The 18,988-nt window shown below is 40.5% G+C and overlaps 2 protein-coding genes across 2 annotated transcripts in view; one reads left to right on the top strand and one right to left on the bottom strand.

The window, feature by feature from the left end:
• The window catches only part of SQLE (squalene epoxidase), a 24,490-nt gene extending 11,630 nt beyond the window's left edge, over positions 1 to 12,860 (top strand). The window contains exons 4-11 of the mRNA XM_006879298.1: positions 989 to 1,085; positions 4,654 to 4,767; positions 4,848 to 5,019; positions 6,762 to 6,857; positions 9,394 to 9,536; positions 9,868 to 9,964; positions 11,376 to 11,463; positions 12,668 to 12,860. Coding sequence (XP_006879360.1) covers positions 989 to 1,085; positions 4,654 to 4,767; positions 4,848 to 5,019; positions 6,762 to 6,857; positions 9,394 to 9,536; positions 9,868 to 9,964; positions 11,376 to 11,463; positions 12,668 to 12,860 — 1,000 coding nt within the window. The remainder of the gene's footprint in view (positions 1 to 988; positions 1,086 to 4,653; positions 4,768 to 4,847; positions 5,020 to 6,761; positions 6,858 to 9,393; positions 9,537 to 9,867; positions 9,965 to 11,375; positions 11,464 to 12,667) is intronic.
• Positions 12,861 to 13,966: 1,106 nt separating this feature from the next.
• Positions 13,967 to 18,988, bottom strand: part of KIAA0196 (KIAA0196 ortholog) — a 42,778-nt gene continuing 37,756 nt past the window's right edge. Inside the window, exons 25-28 of the mRNA XM_006879297.1 lie at positions 18,546 to 18,642; positions 17,424 to 17,577; positions 14,451 to 14,538; positions 13,967 to 14,023 (exon numbers count right to left, since the gene is read on the bottom strand). Of these exons, the coding sequence (XP_006879359.1) occupies positions 13,967 to 14,023; positions 14,451 to 14,538; positions 17,424 to 17,577; positions 18,546 to 18,642 (396 nt within the window). The remainder of the gene's footprint in view (positions 14,024 to 14,450; positions 14,539 to 17,423; positions 17,578 to 18,545; positions 18,643 to 18,988) is intronic.

Genomic DNA, 18,988 nt, shown 5'->3' with positions numbered 1-18,988 from the left:
AAAACCATCTGGTCCAGGGCTTTTCTTGGTTGGAAGTTGTTGTATTACCTTTTCAATTTCTTCTTTTGTAATGGGTCTGTTCAGATGTTCAGTTTCGGTTTGTGTCAGTTTAGGTAGGTTGTGTTTTTCTAAGTATTTGTCCATTTCCTCTAGATTTTCATATTTGTTTGGGTATATCAAAATTGACACAGTCTTATCAATAAGATTACTGGCTAACAGCCTCCCAGACAGATTGAAGGAAGTAGACTACAGGGCTGGGACAGTTGGCCCACACACAGCAGAGATTGTGAGGCTAACACAGGCCTTGGCACTGTTTTGTTTTGTTTTACTCTGAAGTTGGAACTGACAGGCACTCGCCAACAGCATATGTCATTTAAATGTTTTAAAACCAGATAGCAAGTTACTGTGTACCTTTCAGTCTTAGTCCTTTACTGTGGAGAACAAGAATAATAAATTTACCCAAAATGGTTGTTTTAAAAATTATTTGAAACAGTGTTGGTAAAGAATTTAGTACTTGTTGTCTGTTATCTAGTTTAAGCAGGCAAAAATAACACTGTTTACATCATTATGATGCAGGATTTTACAAATTATTCCCTAGATGACAGGGAAGGTAATACTTCTATCCCCCTATTCCTTTTATTACCAAAACTGAGTTTTATTTTGTGTTAAAACTTGCTAATTTGCTAGATTTAAGTGGTATTTTTTTTGTTTGTTTTAATGCATATTTTTATCAGTAGTTATAAATTATTTTTCAAAAGATTTTATGGATATTTGTATTGTTTTCCTTGGTGAATGGTCTTTGTTCAATTTAATAAATTGATTTTAATTAAAATGATAAAGAAGATAAGTTTTATATTTTTAACTGGTAGATTTTTATTAATTTTAATAATATTTGCAAAATTGTATATAATACATGGGTAAACTAAGGAATTAGGACTTTGTAAAATCTAAATTATCTGAGTGTGATATTTAATTATTTATGTTTTAGTGTAAAGTTTATTGAAGGCGTTGTGGTCCAGTTACTAGAGGAAGATGATTCAGTGGTGGGAGTTCAGTACAGGGATAAAGAAACTGGAGACATCAAGGTAGGATTTATGAAAATCTTTTATGAAGTTTTTTTTTTTGACTGGAGAAAACTATAGTTTTATAATTGATACTTATATAGAGAATTCTAAACTTATTCTGAACCTACCATTCCCCCCTCTTTTTATATAAAGTCTTATATCTATAAGATGAACATCTGGATTGATTCTTGGGGGAGTTATATGTGGGTTCCCCATTTTGTAAAAGGGTGCAGACTCTCTGGCTGCTTCATGCTGAACTGGGACGTTGAGATGGAGGGGAAGGGGAGCCCACTTTTAACTCTTCATTGGTGGTCTTGAGTTCAAGCTGAACGCCTTCTTGTTCACTTAGAAAATATTCTCATGGCGTTATCTGACCTCTGAACTGCAAGATTTGTGAGGTTGAGTCCAATGGAAGTGGCTGGTTGAACCTTGCTTCCTTAGCTGGCAGTCTATCTCTGGAACGAGGCTCAGGGTCTGGAACAAACCTCAGTGTTCAGGTTACCTATAGGAAAGGGAGCAAACCTTTGGTGGTATTTCCAAAGAGAGCATTATCTGGAGGTGTCTGGTATTTTACAGTTGAAAGAGTCTGGCTTCTTGTGGGTCCAGCACTTCACAGTTAGCAACAGCTGGCTTCTTTTGAGCAATGATCTTTTCATTGTATATACAGATTGACCATTCTGTAGGGTGCTCTACCTCAGCTCCTCTCCAGGGTTTCGGCACCAGGATGTTAGGTCTTCGCACTGGACGTAAGGCCAAGGACCCAAGGAAAGGTCCAGACATGAAGATATTTTTTATAGTCTTCTTCATTGTATGAAGAGGTTTATCAGATTATTCCTCACATGAACTGATGAATCTTCAGATCACAGCATTGTTTTTAGAGCTCCTAAAATGTAGTAGATCTGTTAGCAAACATACTAAGATACATGTGAAAGGAACAGATGGAATGTGGGCATGGCTGTGGCTGACGTCTACCTGCTTCATAAAGGGGAACTCTCCCCAGCAATATTGTCTATAGCAGGGAATAGGTAGCTGCTTAGTCACGCATGCCACCTGCCATTCTCCTGCATCTCTTTCACCAGTAATTGGGTTCGGCTTGCGTTGTTGAGTCATAGACTTGACTTAAGTTACGGTACTGAGAGCGGAGGAGGCAAAGAATGGTATCCAGTGAAGTCCAGGATTTAGGCTAGTAGTCCCAAGGGACAGGCCCTCAATTAGTTGAAGCTCCAATTTTAGTTTCTTTCATCATACAGCAAAAACAGCAAAGCCTTTAACTGCCCTTTTATCTTGGGGCTCCTCTGGTTATACCTTGCCACAGTTTCTCCACAGCAGTGCCACAGTTTTTCCATCATACCAGTGTCTTACCCCCCAGGGTCTCTTACTTAATAGTGTCTTACTCCATTCTCCCTCAAATCTTGTTGCTCAGTGTGGGAAGCACTCTTTTTCTTGTCCTAGTCCCACAGCTGATGATATGCAAAACTATGTCTGCAGTTATGGTATCTGGAAACTAAAGATTGCTAACAGAATGGCTAGAAAAGCCAACTTTTAAGCTAACACTGCAGCTTGATAATAACATTATTAAAAAGTGAGGTGAAGACAAGGAAAAATGAATCCTGAAGAAAAGAAATTATGCTCATCTTAATGATCTCAAAATGATGATTTAAACAAAAGAGGGGGAAATGAGGGAAGCCGAATATCAAATTTACTAATAGTAGACCAAATGCTATATCAGGAAATGAATGAGGCTTAATACAAGCAGAAGGTCACCTTGTGGCACTAAGGTGTTCCCTAAGAGTCAACATTGTTCTTAGTTTGTATCAACTGAATCCCTCCCTCCTGAGAGTAGCATAAAGAGGAACTTGTCCTTACCTGTAAAAGACTTCACCGTTATCCTTTGTTTTTGTTTTGTACTTCCTTATGATTTTACTTTGTTTACTTTCCTTATGATTCTAAATAAATAACTCAGAGAAACATGGCTTGGGGCCTTCAGTCATGGGAACTGTTGGCCCCCTGTTTTTCACTCTCTCTGTTCTATATCATTTCTGGTAGTCGGTCTCATTATTAATAATTATAAAATTATTTCATTCCTTGGGACCCTAGGTCTGCAACAGACGACTGCCTTTTGGTCCAAGTATAAGTTTCACATTAGCACGATCAAGTGTTCTGGGATTCCCATTCTTCTCAGAGTCAGCCACAGCTTGTTATGGTCCACACAGTCAAATGCCTTTGCATAATCAATGAAGCACAGATAGACATTCCTCTGGTATTCTCTGCTTTCAGCCAATATCCATCTGACATTAGCTACAATATCCCTAGTACCACAACCCCTTCTAAACCCAGCCTGGAATTCTGGCAGTTCTCTGCTGATGTGCTGTTCCAGTCGTTTTTGGATAATCCTTAGCAGAATCTTGATGCATGTGAAATCGATATTGTTCTATAGTTTCCACACTCTGTTGGGTCACCTTTCTTTGGAATAGGAACAAATATAGATCTCTTCCGGTCAGTTGAAGAAAAAAAAAAAAGTGAGGTGAAAGAATTTCTCTTGGAGTGATAACATTTTGGATGAGAATTATTGCACAGCATTGTAAATAGGATCCCTGCCATTGGATTTCACAGTTTAAAGTGGTTTTTAAATGATAACCTTAATGTCGTGTGTGTGTATGTGTGTGTGTGTGTGTGTATTTGTATATTGTCTCATTGCTTTTGAGTTGTCTCCACCTCATATCTGACCTTCTAGCCAGTTTCCAAGGCTGTAAGTCACATGAGAAGTGATTGCCATCTTTTTCCTTGCGGGCGGTTGGTAGATGTGAACCACTAGAGAAATCACCAACGAGCTAGCAGGACAACTCTATGGAATGTGACATCAGAGCTATCTCTGTGTATATAATTTGTTTTGTTAGCATGTTGTTATGTAACACAACAACCAACATACAGTTACAACTAATTGTTACACTAATTTCTTTACCACAATTTAAAAGACTAACAGGAAAAAGGACATTTTATGTACATGATTTAAGAAACTGACATGAGAAATAAACTCTATTAGAGAAACGGGAGAAAAGGAAGAACTCAACAGAAAAGAAATAATTAGAATAAAATAATTATGTAAATCAGCAAGGGAAAAGGTAGGAGAATCTTTAGGAATTTATTATAGTCAAATGCTTTCCAATATGTTGGTCTGATGAAGGAAGGGCCAAGGGCTAATCTGCTAGCTCTTTTGGCCTGATATTATTCTGTAATAAGGAGATTTTTCTGTTCATATTACAGTATTGGAAATTCAGCTCTCTGTGGTCCAGGCTTATCCTGCACTCCTTTTCCTTCCTGCCCCCCATCATAGTGAAGAGTAATCCTAGTGGTGTTCATATGGTAGAGTGTAGGAAGGTAACCCTCAGGGGTTCGGAGGAAGGACCTCTAACGATTATTGAAAGTCTTAAAGTTGATCCATGTGGACCTGGATCATTTTTGTGAATACTCTGTTATGACTACATTAATTTGAGCCCCAAGTTTACATTTGTTCATGCACACTTTAAAGAGATGGTCTGTTGCTATTGGATGTTTCTGACCTTTTTTTGCATCGATATCTCTGTGATAGGAACTCCATGCTCCATTGACTGTTGTTGCAGATGGGCTTTTCTCCAAGTTCAGGAAAAACCTCGTCTCCAATCAAGTTTCTGTCTCATCTCATTTTGTTGGCTTGCTTATGAAGGTATAACGTGAGAATACTATTGTAGAAAAAGAAAAACAAAGTGACAATTAAAAATTACTGAAATACTGTTTGTTTTCTAGAACGCACCACAGTTTAAAGCAAACCATGCGGAACTTGTTTTAGCTAATCCGAGTCCAGTTCTTATTTATCAAATTTCATCCAATGAAACTCGAGTACTTGTTGACATTCGGGGAGAATTACCAAGGAATTTAAGAGAATACATGACTGAAAAAATTTACCCACAAATACCCGGTAAGAAATAAGATTTTACTCTCATTGTAATTTACAGCATGAAAGCATATCTTACAAAGTTTTCATGGATCTCTTTATAGTGCTGTGGAGTTGACTCTGATTCCCAGTTCTAAGCCATTCTATAGGAATCTGCCTTGTGTAAGCCCATTCTTGTGATCCATCTCTTGAGGGTCTTCCTGGTTTTCTTGGATCTCCTTTTTAAAGCCTGGCACCTCCTGATAACATGCCCTAAAGGTTTATTTGTTATTTTGGAAGTCCATGATACTTTCAGTATTCTTCATCAGTACTGCAATTAAAAGACATCAGTTCTTCCTTAGTTTTCCTTATTTATTGCCCAACTCACATGCAGGTGAAGCAATCTAAAATCCTATGACTTGGGTTGGGGCACCTCAGTCTTTAATTGTGACATCCTTGCTCACTAGCACTTTAAAGAGATCTGCAGCACCAGATTTGCCCAGTATAATTTGATTTTTTTTTTTGACAGCCACTTCTGTGAGTGTTGATTGTGGTTACAAAGAAAAATTTAAAAAAAAAAAGAAATGAAAAATTACTTGAGCCTTTCTCTATCGTGATATAGTGATCTATCTAGTTGTGAGAATTTTTGTTTTCTTTATGTGGGGGGTAATTGAAAGATAGTAGGAAAAATTAAAATATTAGAGGAAGTCCTACATGGAAATTATGACATGATTGTAATTATAGGATACCAGCCTTTGTATATTCAATTTTTTTTAAAGTAATAAAGTGTTTTAAAGTTACGTATGCATTGCTCAGGTGTAACTAGTTTGTTTTAATAACCATTAGAATGTTAAATGAAGGGACACATGAATCAAGTTAGACTTTCAATACTTAGGTTTTGAAAATACGTATATTAAAATATTTCAGTACACTTTATTTAAGCCACTCTTGAAACTTTCAATTGGAAAAGCAGAAGATACACATCTTTAGAAAAAAGATTGTCTAATTCCATGATAGTTTTTTTTCTCCATTCATTGTAGGCTTGGTGTTTTTTCCAACCGAGTGGTTAATGGAGCAGGCTCCTCGGAAGTCCTGTGGCGACATTATTTATGTGTTTGTGTTCAGATTAGTTAGGCCTCTCTGATGCTCTTCCTCTTAGCGAGTTGATTTTGACATAGTGATTTGGCACCTGCTTTCCCAGATTACTCTAGGAACTATAAAAAGTTCATTTTCTATACAGGTGGTATCACAGAACTTTAAAACTATGAGAAATGACCTAACCTTTTCATTTTTGAAAGTAACCCCAGCTCATAGAGGTAGACCTGGCCTCTTCTCTTTCTTTTTCTAGTGTATGTAGGCATTTGGTGTTTACAACTTGTTTACTTTTGATATTAGCAGAACATGGAGTAATGATATAATTTATAGCCATATTTTATAATTATCAGAATTAACATTTAGAAGAGAAATGAGTAGTTTTCTTCAATCTCATGTGAATTTGTCTTAATTACGCCTACCAAGTTTTTTGTTCATTAAGTTGCATGTCTATTAACATTCATTTTCTCACAGATTCTTTAATAATTCCTTAATATTAATGAATAAAAGGTCTTGTGAAAATTTCAGCAATACAATGATTTTTATCTCCAAATTGTTATGTGACAATCATGATTTGTTGTTACAGCTCTAATATAATACACGCAAATACTAGCTTATACTTGATAGGAAAATGTGAGATAATTTGAAGATGAAATGTTATAAATGGTTTTTCTGAGGGTTGCTGTTTATTGCAGGCCACATGAAGGAGCAGTTCCTAGAAGCTGTTCAGAATTCTCGATTGAGGGCTATGCCAGCAAGCTTCCTGCCTTCCTCACCAGTCAGCAAACGAGGTATTTAATTGGGTTGATTTGATGAACATGTCACTAAATGACATGTTTGATTAAATTTAGACTGTCAGGGGTAACATGGGATGGAGAATTGGTTGCTGTGGTGGAGTTAGGTGCCAAGTGAACTGTGACTTATAACAACCCTGGAACAACAGATCTGATCTTTGCCCTGTCCTGCGCCATCCTCATGACCTCTGCCATGTTCACGCCCCTTGTAGTCGTCACTGTGTCCGTCCTGTCTGCTGAAGAGCTTCCTTTGTTTTGCCGACATGGTGGCAGAGGGCACTCTGGTAGCCTAGTGGGTGGGTAGGGAGTTGTGCTGCCCACTGAAAGATGGGCATTTCAGATCCGCCACCTGCTCAGCGGCAGAGAGATGGCAGGACTGCTCTCATGTGCTTTATAGCCTCTGAGAACCCAGTAGAGGATAGGCAGTAAGTCATTTCCAGTGGCAGGAAGTCTTCGAACTAGTGGTGTGCTGTGTAGACAGTTGTATTGCTACCCACAGGCTGTGCCTCTCCAGCTGTTCGAATCCACCATCTCCTTCCATGGGGTTTACAGCCGCGAAAGCCCAGTCAGTGGAAGGTCGGCTGTGAGTTGGTGCTGACTCAACGACAATGAGAGTATATTGAAAACTTTTAAAGTAGTAGCATGATTAGATTTGTGTTTTAGAAATTTCACATTATTTCGAACGATTTGGGGGGAAATAGGCCATTTCATTATTCTGTGTAAGTTATGATTTAGGCCTGAACTAGGGTTGTGACAGTAAAGATGGGGAAGAGTGGACTTGGATAATGTACAGGAGCAGAATGCATTCAGTTGCATTAGTTGTATGTTATAAGGGAGGGTGAGGCTTTAGGTTTTAGGCTCAGATTCATGGTGTCTCAATACTTGTGCCAACCATTTGTTGATGTAGGCGATATAGGAAAATAGTCTAAAGTTAGGGAAGTGTGGGAGAGGTGATGTGTTATTTTGGACATAATGTGCAGTTGAGTGGAAGAAGATAGAGATGAGAGCTGTAGGTAAACTGGTTTCTGACCATAAGAGATTTGTAGTCTTGTAGAAATCCATACATAAACTATACTATAATTTATATAAACTATATAGTATAGAAAGTAGTAGTGAAACGGTTTACTGTTGGGTAAGAAATGACCCTGCAAGGGAGCTCTGGTGGTCAAGACGCAAGAAGCTGCACTGCAATCCCAGAGGTACGCAGTTCGAATTCATCAGATGCTCTGCTGGAGAAAGAGGGGCGATCTCTTCAGGTACCAGTCAGATCCGATTTGATGGTACACACACACACACACACACGCACGCACGCACGCACAATAATAAAAATGACCCTCTAGCAGGTTTTCAGAGTCATGAAAGGAGAGTGCCCATCTTTATCCTGCAGAGCAACTGGTGGATTCTAATACTATGTCTTTGGGTTGATAGGACAACTCCTTATCACTGAGCTATAATGCAAAGAAAAGGAAAGCAAATGCCACATTGACACCAGTTACATATTGTTATTGAGAATATTCCTTGAAGAAGGAAGAATAAAAGCCAGGCATCATTGTGGGTTGGTTTTTCTGTTGTTGTTTTTAATATGAAGGTATTAGACTGTATGCCAAATTTGAATTCACATTTATAAATGACTGTGAGATATATATATAACTCTATAGCTGTGATAAAAAAGGGAAAAATCATAATTTTACCACCTAACAATGTAACTAGGATTATTCCATTCACAGATAAATATTACAGGTTTTGTTTAGAAGTTGATTCCAGTTGATGGTGGGTTGGGAGTCTTAGAATCATCAGCTTAATCAGAAGTACATTTGAGTTCACTAGACTGTTGTTGCTTTTCAGATTTTATTCATTGTGAACGGATTTACAGATGAGGTTCAGTTTTAACATCTCACGATTTTGAGATACTTGCTTATTGCCTTCTAATTGCAGAACAGTGTAAATAGGTCTAATCTTCTGGGCTTACATGCTGATGGTGCCAAGTTTGGTGAAATGCTAAAACATTTTTTCCTCTTATGTAGGAGCCTTGCTTTTTATCTCTGATACCTGTAGATTGTTTTTTCTTTTTGGTTGTATTACTTTGAAAGAGACCTTACAACTGCAATGATGGAGTTTGACTTAACATTAGGTTAAAATGTGTTTAATGAGGGCAGGCTCCATTCTCTTGTTCATCCTCTATCTCCTGTAGGCACAATAAATAAACGCCCAATAAATATTTCTTGAGTGAGACAACTCTTGAATATTGACTCAAAAAATACTAGTCAGGTTTTCTTATGGTGGCCTAATGGTAAGGAGTTGTTCTGCCAATCCAAAGGCAGGCAGTTCAAAGCCACCAGCTGCTTTGTGAGAGAAAGATACCCAATCTTCTGTGCAATTTACTGCCTCTGAAAACCAGCTGGAGGGTCAGCTATGAGTTGGTTCCCACTCGATACTCAGCAACAGCTCTTACTGTCATTTTTATAGAGAGTAGGTTTTTTTCCTCTCAAGGGATGCTTCAGGATGACATAATTTTAATGCTGTCCTTTTACAGGTGTTCTTCTTTTGGGAGATGCATATAATATGAGACATCCTCTTACTGGTGGGGGAATGACTGTTGCTTTTAATGACGTAAAACTGTGGCATCATCTATTAAAGGGCATCCCTGACCTGTACGACGATGCAGCTGTTCTCCAGGTAAGTTTGTAAATGACCCATTGACTAAATGTCTCAAATGGGATTTCTTTCTAGAGCTGAAAGGAGATATGCATTTGAACTTGATGCACAATGATGGTTCTTTCACTTGGTCCTACAAAGGCTTAAGCTGAAACCTCCAAATCGTGCTTAAATTTTGTATTCCAATATTGTTTAACTCATTTACTAGGATTAACTTGCTCATTAGAAACATACTTTCTGTAATACCTATAGAAAGGCCTTTGGATAAGGATAAATTTGAGGGGATTATAACCATTTCATGTCAGTTTATTCTTTCTCATCTAATCATATTTTATCTTTTTTTCTTTTTCAGGCCAAGAAAACATTCTACTGGACAAGAAAAAAGTCTCATTCCTTTGTTGTGAATGTCCTTGCCCAGGCTCTCTATGAATTATTTTCAGCCACAGATGGTAAGTGTTCATATACCTAATGCATATTAGTAAATTCCAGGTTTTTAGCATCACTAGGGAAATTATAATGACAATAAAAATGTGAGTAAGCCAGGGATTCTATCTGAATTAACTGACTTCCAAGTTTAGTAGACTTCCTATATACTTCATGGTTGAGTCAGATTTTTAGCTTCTCACTGTCACATGCCCACCTTTCTTCTTCCTTCGAGAACGTTCATAGTAATGCCTCAGTAATGCGTCCACCTCCCCTGGGCAGCAGATTTTGATGAATGATCTTCTGGCCTTGTATTAAGCGGCACAGTTGTGTGGTGCACTAGTTTTAGGCACTATAGAAAGTATTTCTAAAATGCATCTGTCTCCATTGCTTTACGTCAGAGATTTACCTATCTCTCAGAGTCATTTTCTGAGATGTATCTTTTCCAGTAAAATGGTCTTTGCTTTCACATTCAGAAACCACCAAAAAATATTTCTAAAATGAATGTCAAATTAATTTTCTTCCCTATGAAAATATACATGGAAAAGAATGCATTGTATTTTTATTGAATTGAACTATTTGAACCTTTGTTTTTGTTTCTGTATTACAGAGGTGATGTGACCACACACTTTGACAGGTGTTGACCACACACTTTGACAGGTGTATGCTAGGGCAGACATGACAGAGCAGGTTGGGCAAGTGAAAGAGAAAAGAACTATTTTTTATTTTTCAAAGCTGGTCAGTTCTTATATTATGAATGGAATCTGAGAAAATAGCATTAAAAATTTATGGAATTGGAGGAGGAAAAAAATTAATGAAATTAAAAGTATTTCTACTTACTTTAGGTATACCTGAAAAAAAAAAGACTCTTAAAAATGTTATTGCTTATATTGTAATGATTTAGTAAGTTAATTTTAAGGTATTAAAAATATGAAATAGATACATGTTGTTGTGTGCTATTGAGTTGGAAAAGACCCCTTGCTGACCCTCCAGTGGCTTGTCAGAGGCTGAAAGTCACAGGTGGAGACTGTGCATCCTTCTCCCACAGAGCAACTGGTGGATTTGAACTGTATGCATTGACAGCCAATCTTTTTATTTGATAGCTGTTCAACTACAGGTATTGTAAGTCTGGAGTGAGGTGTGGTTTCTAGAATTATCTTTACACAACAAAATTTACAAAATATTTTATGAAATGTATTGATTATTAAGACCTGAATAGTTGATGTTATTTAACAGAAAAATGTTTAATCACATACTTACATTGATATCCATAATGCTGATTCTAGAATTTAAAAAAGAAGTCCTGAGTTGTTGAAATTCAAGGACTAGATTTTAATTACATACAAGATTTTGCTATTTGTTCTGTTTTCATTAGTGTCCTGACATAAATGTTTGCGTATGATGTTGGCTGAAAACAGTTTTTCAACTTTCTTTTAGATTCCTTACATAAGCTCAGAAAAGCCTGTTTTCTTTATTTCAAACTTGGAGGAGAGTGTGTTGCTGGTCCTGTTGGGCTGCTTTCTGTGTAAGTTACTTAATTCTTCTAGGTTTTCTGATAGTCCAGGGTGTGATTTTCGGTACATCTTTCACAGACATCTTGCCATCATTTGCATCTTATTCACAGATTTGTTGTTAAGTGCCATCGAGTTGAGTACGACTCATAGGGACGCTAAGAACAACAAATCTGAATCCTGCCCTGTCTTCATCTCCGACATACTTGAGCCCATTGCTGCAATCACTGCGTCAGCCCACTTGTTGAGGGTCATTCTCATTACTGACCCTCCACCTTTCTATGTATGGCGTCCTTTTCCAAGGAATAGCCTCCCCTAGTAACATGCTCAAAGTATGTGAGACGAAGCGTCACCATCTTTGCCTGTAAGGAGCACTCTGATGGCACTTGCTCGAGGACATTCCCAGAAGAGTCCAGAGAAATGAATAAAGGGAACAGTTCTCTTTTACAATGGGGAACGCCACTGCTTAGAGGTGATGGGACAAGAAACTGCCTCCCTGTGGAGTAAGCCACACGGTCTGATCGCTGGGAGCCAAGGATAATTGAAAACTTTGTACTTTAGTATTGCTATCAATCAGTGCAGGGACTTCTGAAGCTCAGTAACAGTTTGTATAATGCAGCATCCATGGAACTAACTACCTCTTGAAAAGTCTGAAAAGGAAATTGTTTCTCATCCTATTAAAATCTGAATACAAGTACTTCTCTTTCAAAAAACCCTGATTCCCATATGCCAGGCCATCCAGTGCTTCAGAATGAGATCTCAGAATGAGTGAAAGAAACCAGTTCAGAGCGTGAGCAATGTGGACTAGACTGCAAGGGGTTAACTGACTTCTCTGAAGGAGAATTTGAAGTAGTTTCTTGTGAAAATAAATACATAACCAGTTAGTAAAGTTCCCCACAATGTAGAGTTTGTTACCCTTCTAGACAGTACTTAATTAATCAAGCCAACCAGGTCGTCACATTGATTATAACACCCTGTGCGCCACAGATTGGTACTCGAGTTTCCAGTGGCTCATTATTCAGAATTAGGTCTTCAAGTCTTTCTCCTGAGGTGCCTTGGTAAACTCGAGCTACCAAACGTTTGGTAATCAGTGAACACGTGAAATCATGTGCATCACACGGGCATTGCTACCTATGTTAGTCATAAGTTAATTCTCTCTTTGTAAGAGGATCTTAATTTCTGGGTCTTAACCAATGTGTATTTTTTTTTTCTTTACAGATTATCTCCTAACCCACTCATTTTAATTGGACACTTCTTTGCTGTTGCGGTCTACGCCATGTATTTTTGCTTTAAATCAGAACCATGGGTATCAAAACCCCGAGCCCTTTTCAGTAGTGGTGCTGTTTTGTACAGAGCGTGTTCTGTAATATTTCCCCTTATTTACTCAGAAATCAAGTACTTGGTTCATTGAGCTTGAAAGGGAGCCATTTGTGAAGGAGTACGTGGAGCTCACCACCTCCTAAGGGCCTTTTGGAGATGGCTGTATAGAGCATAGACTGTACTACTTTTAAAGTGTAATTTCTTGGATCAAGATTAGTATTAATTTGTTTCTGAAATCTTTTGTATATAAACATGTAAATATGTCCTTTCATTTTACACCTTATAATGAAGTTATAAAACGGAAGAGGAATGACTGTTACCGTAATTGAGTGCTAACACCTGAGGGCTTAGTTGTTTTTAATTCACCACTGGGGATGACCACTGTGGGACATAAAATGAGTGAACTCTTAAGCTTTTTGTTTGTTTGGATTTCTTTACATAGCTTCATAATGGTACAGAAAGTCCCAAACTTCTTCCTTCCTCACAGCCAGCTGGTTGCCACAGGAACATCGCATAGTCATTCCAGGATACTTTTCCTGCACAGGCGATTAAGGTTTTTAGGGGTGCTAAAAGCTTATGGTTAGTAGGATGGTTTTGAGAATCTGAGGTAGGGCTTAGAGGTGCATTCTAGCTTCTGAGAAGAGACTGGAGGGACTGCTGAAGGCAGGACTCTTACAGAAGGGGTTCTGGGCACCTAAGATCTGGGACTGGAAAGACTGTGGGCCTCAGACACCTAGAAGTATTTCTGTGGTCCACTACCTCTGTCTACTAGTCTGGCTAGACATGTTCAGAGAAGACTTTTTACTGAGTGAATGTGTAGTTTGTGAAACAGAAAACAGCCGGACAACTGTGGGTACAGGCAGTAGTAGTATTTTGCGGGGGGGGGAACCAACCCAAAACCTTAGGTTACACAAATAGCTTTTTGAACGTACGACTGAACAGATTTAGAGCTAACAATTGAGCATTTAGAGGAGGCAGTACAAAAAGATGTTCTGCATCTGGGACATAAACCGAGTGTATACCCTGATTAGACTATGACCCAGTGCTGTGGGATACATCTTAACTCAGAATGTGCATCCCACAGCCAAGGCGGAAATGCAGCTAGCTGGGCAGCTGGGTTCCTCTTCATGTGCAGCTCATCTGAGTGAGGGTGGGAGGAGAAAAGAGCAATCCTTTCATCCAAGTGGAAGACAAACGTTAAAGGACAGTTCTGAACTCATCAAAAATGAAGTTAGGTACGTGAGCTTCAGCAACCTGGGAAAAAACCAAGAGTTTTTAAGTTCAATTAATTCCATTTTATAACAAACGATAAACCTCTTTGAGTTTATTATTATGGAGCCTAAAAATAAAGATCCAAAGGCACCCTTTAGTGTCAGGTGACTCACTGCCGTGAAAGAGCACTTACAAGGGTGGAGGAGAACATGAGAGGGAGTGGGCCACTGGGGGCCGTCTCACCCCGCCCAGGGCCATTGTTACCGTCTTTGTAAAAAGCAGAGCTTCAGTGGTCTAGGGAGTGGGCTGCTGACCCAGAGGTTCCAATCCTCCAGTGATGGCGAAAGATGGGCGATCTCTCCCGTGACCTGCAGTCCCTGAAACCTTCCTGGACCGTCCGTTCTGACTACACAGTGATTGGCTAAGAGTTAATCTGTAAAAAGGTCATGAATGAATGACTATCACTCACCCTTCTGGGTAGCTTTGTGTACCGAACATAGTCCTCCAGGAACAGAAGGGCACCCACAACATCTGCAGGAATTTCAGGAATCTTCTGGCTGTGGAAGACAAAAGATCAATTAACTGCTCTGTACGTAACAGATTCTCAAGTCAACATGCAGAAGGATTAAATACTTCTGTATGAAGTTACAGAACATTCTCTTGATTCACATCCAGTCATTAGCTTGCTCACTGTTCCCATGACTCTTCACAACACGGCTCGTGCTGTGTGTCCACGCCTGCCTGCCTCATGGGTCAGCACTTGTGGGCTGGTGACAGGCTCCTGAGCAAGCCATCCTGTCCCTCCAGTCCTCTGTGGCCACGTTTGCTGTGCACACAGCAGAAAACAAATTCCCGGCAGCTTAACAGGTTTCAGCTTGGGGATTCCCCTGGAAGATCCTGCCTGCTCTGAACAGATGCTTTTTCCCTGTGCTCTCATCCATAAATCATTTTCACATCTCCCCAGTTTTTAGTTGTATGCCTGCTTATCTGTAAAGATACAATGTCACTATGTGAATGATGCCACAGTTCTCATACATCTTAACATAGAACACGTTGCCGCAAATGACAGATAAAAAAAGTGTTTCTAAGCATGGTTGTCAAAAGTGTGGAAACATGTTAATACAGTTCTATAGTTTGAACTCAGAAAAAAGTAAACTGATCAAATACATCATGATGGTAAGAATGGGCCTACATTCAGCACATGGAAAAGGAGCTTGGGATTTTAACGAGGGCGGACCCCACGTGCTGTGGAGGGCGGAGCTGTAATTTCAGCTGCACAGACTTACAAATGGGGTTTGGAATGAGGGTGCTTGTGTAATCACTCCTCTGGGCTGAGCAAGGCCACACAGGAATCTACATAGGTTGGGGAGGTAGTAGGGCACATGTTTCACATGCCTGTGGTCCTGATTTTGGTTCCTGGAATCTCAATACATGTCAGGGAGTCATATTTCAATTTGGCCAACAATACACTGGGACTCTCAGGAGAGGGACTCCCCATCTGGTGAGCAGTCTGAACACCTGAGCATGTGAGGAGCAGGTGGAAAACTTGTCTAACAAGACCTACGGTAACAGTGTATGTCAAATACCTGAGAGGAGGCTGTCAGGAGCTCACGGGGGAGGAGGGGTGGGCAGGGAGAAAAGGGCAACAATGAATGGAAATCCAAAGTCTATAAACTTTCATTAAAATGAATAATAAAAAATAAATTTAAAAAAATGCCTGTTGTCAGGTGCCATCAAGTTGAGTACAATTCCTATGTACTCTGAACAGACAGGAACCCTGTCCTGCCCTGTGCCTTCCTCACTGTCCCTGACACTCCCAGCTGTCACTATGCCATCTCTTTTGTTGAAGATCTTCCTCTCCTTTGCCATCCCTCCAATTTTCCCAGCACAATGTCCTCCTCCAAGGAACAGCCTCTCCTAGCAACATGCTCCAAGTATGTGAGATGACGCTTTGCTATCTTAGTCTCTGAGGAGCACTCTGGCTGCACCTTCTCCAAGACGTGTGCTTGTTCTTTTGCCAGTCGTTGGGATGTTCAGTACCCTTCTCCAACACCACAACTCGGAGGCATTGGGTTTTCTTCTAGAAAGAGGCCTAGTGAGTGACATTTTCAGGTATGGGTTTCACCACAACCAGGAACTTTCTGAGAACTCTCCAGCATCCTGTGTTGATGGAGAGGTGACTCCAGGATGATGGGTGTGTCCCAGCAGAGAGGTGCCTACGGTCAGGGAGGGCCGATTCCTGTACCTGGGGTAGGTGCGTGGATGGCTTCCTGTTTTAGGAGCGACTGCTGCTTTGTGTGGACCTGGGAGAGCGTTCTCACTAGTTCATCTTTACGTTCAACTGGCAAAAATGACAATGTGGTAACCTCCTACGTTGTGACTATGCAGGAAGACAAATGTCTTTAGCCAGACCTACACTTCGCATCAGCATCCTGGTCCAGTCTGAGGACTGACGCAGAGACTGCAGCAAAGGCCCAAGCATGGCAGGGACTGGGAAGAGGGCCCAAGATCAGGCAGGGGGTCACTCTGAGTTGGACTTGACTCGATGGTGCCTAACCAACGGCATTTTTCAGAGGCAGAGAAGGAAGCTCAAATTTTATCAAGTCAGACAAGCAAACTTTGTTTTCTATCTCATAAAAGCCTATTGGGAAATACTCTGAAGGAATGAAAAGGAATTATCGGAAGTAAAGGTTCACAAGCTTGTTGCCCTTCTGGGCTATTTCCGTATTACTGCACACCCAGAATACAGATGCTGCCCAGGACTTCCCACTGACGTGCTCTGACTACTGGTGTGAGGGCAGTGCCTCCTCCACCAGAGATCCAGCGCTCCCGAGTTCAGTGAGGGCACGAACTGCATGGGAAAAGCTGAAGAACAAGACTGTACATCCTTCCTTTTAGTCACCAATCCTGGCTCGGCTACAGAGTCTACTTAGAGAATTCCTGCCAGACATCTAGAGGAACTTCCCTGGCAGAGTAAGAACACGCCTGTAATTGTTTGAGGTTTGGCCTGACTTGTTTTATAGAGAAAAGGAAAAGCTACTTGCCACCTCTACTAGGTAGATGTTGTTAGGTGCCATCGAGCTGAAGACAATTCACAGCAACCCTGTAACGGAGATGGGAAATGCGCCCTATCCTGTGCCGCCCACACAGTCTGCCATGCTCGAGCCCACTGTTACAGGCACCGTGTCAGTCCACCTCACTGAGGGTCACCCCCTCTTTGGCTGACTCCCCACCTTTCCCAGTATGCTTTTTCCAAGGACTGACCCCTCCTGACCACATGCCCAGAGTATGTGAGATGGACGTTTCCTCACCCTGGCCTCTCAGGTGCACTCTGGTTGCACTTCTTCCAGCAGAGAGGATACTAGGGAGACAGAGGAGCTGCACATGCAAATCACATTTTGCCCCATTGAGTTTTCACTTACTACTAGTTGGCCTTTCGTACCTTGTGCATTGCTCCACTGTGGAGCGGATAAACTGGCCGATCAAGGCCAGGAACTGTTCGGTGTACCGGGAGTGGAACTGCTTCAGCAGGGTGAGGAGGCCCAGGACAAGTGGTGGCCAATCAACAGGGTCGGTGGGCTTTCGGCAGACCATTCCTGAGAGGGAACACAATTCAACAGCATGCGACACTCACTCCTGTGATGTTAGCACGAGCATCTGGGGTAGAAGGGACCCTGCTACATTCTGAATGAGCCAGCCGTCTGCTGGGGCCTTCCAGTGCTCTGTGTAGCAATATTGAACAGTGTATAAAAGAAGACTCCTCTCAAAGACAGCGAGGAAAGGAATCTTGTGAAGAAAGTGACTGAACCCGATTCTTGAACAAGGACGATGGAAAGCAAGGCTAAAAATACACGTGAACGTGTCCAACACGGTCAATCATCAGTGAAAGGCCAACTAGAATCCAATGAGATACCGCTGTCCACCCTTCAGAAGGGCTCAGGTCACTGAGACCCACATCAGCAGAGGCTGGTTAGGATGTGGAGCACCTCAAAGTCTCACACATACCAGAAGGAGTGCAAACTACTGCTGTCACTTGAGGGAAAAAAGGTTTGGTAGTTTCTTATAAAGTTAAGCTGGTCAGACAGGCCAGCAGATCATATTTTTTTAGTTCATGTAGAGACTTGGTTGATCCTAAACCCTCATGAAGGAACGACATGTTCCAAAGGCACAAAGACATGCATTTTATTAACACTCAACTAACTTAAAAAAAAAAAAAACAACAAAACAAACAACCAAAAACCAAAATAGAACAAAAAACCAAAGGAAGATCTCTGATGGACATAGTATTCTATAGAATGAGATGTTTGTTTACAAATAACTTATCACTACTGTAAGGCATAAATAATATACTTAGGGTAAGGAATAAATAACATACTGTAAGGGAGCTCTGGTGACCTAGTGGCAAGAAGCTGCACTGCAATCGCAGAGGTATGAGGTTCAAATCCAGCAGATGCTCTGCTGGAGAAGGAGGGACAATCTCCTCCAGTCAGATCCGATTTGACAGTACACACAAGAATAATAAAAAGGGGAAAAAATACTGTAAGGAATAAATAACATACAATACCTAGGTTTTTGTTGTACTGAAGTTTTGGCAACTGGGCGATCAAAAACAGAAAGTTGACAACTGGGAAATAAGGCAAGCGCTTTGTCGTTATGTATATCTGGGAAGAGAAAAGCAGGGAGAGTATATGGTTTTATCACACTGTGTGATACCATGGGCTGCACTGGCAAGTGTAAAGGTTCAATTTTATTTCAGTGTGCTTTTAGATAGGTTCCGTAAAACAATGATGCTTCCATTAATTGCTGCCTTGGGATTTTTATTTAACATCACTGACCCCCCAACAAACAGTGTTGGTGACACAGTGGTTAAAGAGTCCAGCTGCTAACTAAAATGCCAGTGGTTTCAGCTTACAAGCTGCTCTGAGAGAGAGGTGGCAGGCAGCTCATCTCCAGACTCAAGGAACAGGAAACCTGACGTGACAGTTCTACTCTGTCCTCCAGGGTTCC

This window comes from Elephantulus edwardii, unplaced genomic scaffold, assembly GCF_000299155.1.
Source record: "Elephantulus edwardii isolate Elephantulus edwardi_28Jun2011 unplaced genomic scaffold, EleEdw1.0 scaffold00003, whole genome shotgun sequence".
NCBI classification, from domain to species: domain Eukaryota; kingdom Metazoa; phylum Chordata; class Mammalia; order Macroscelidea; family Macroscelididae; genus Elephantulus; species Elephantulus edwardii.
This window is presented reverse-complemented; position numbering and strand designations above follow the sequence as displayed.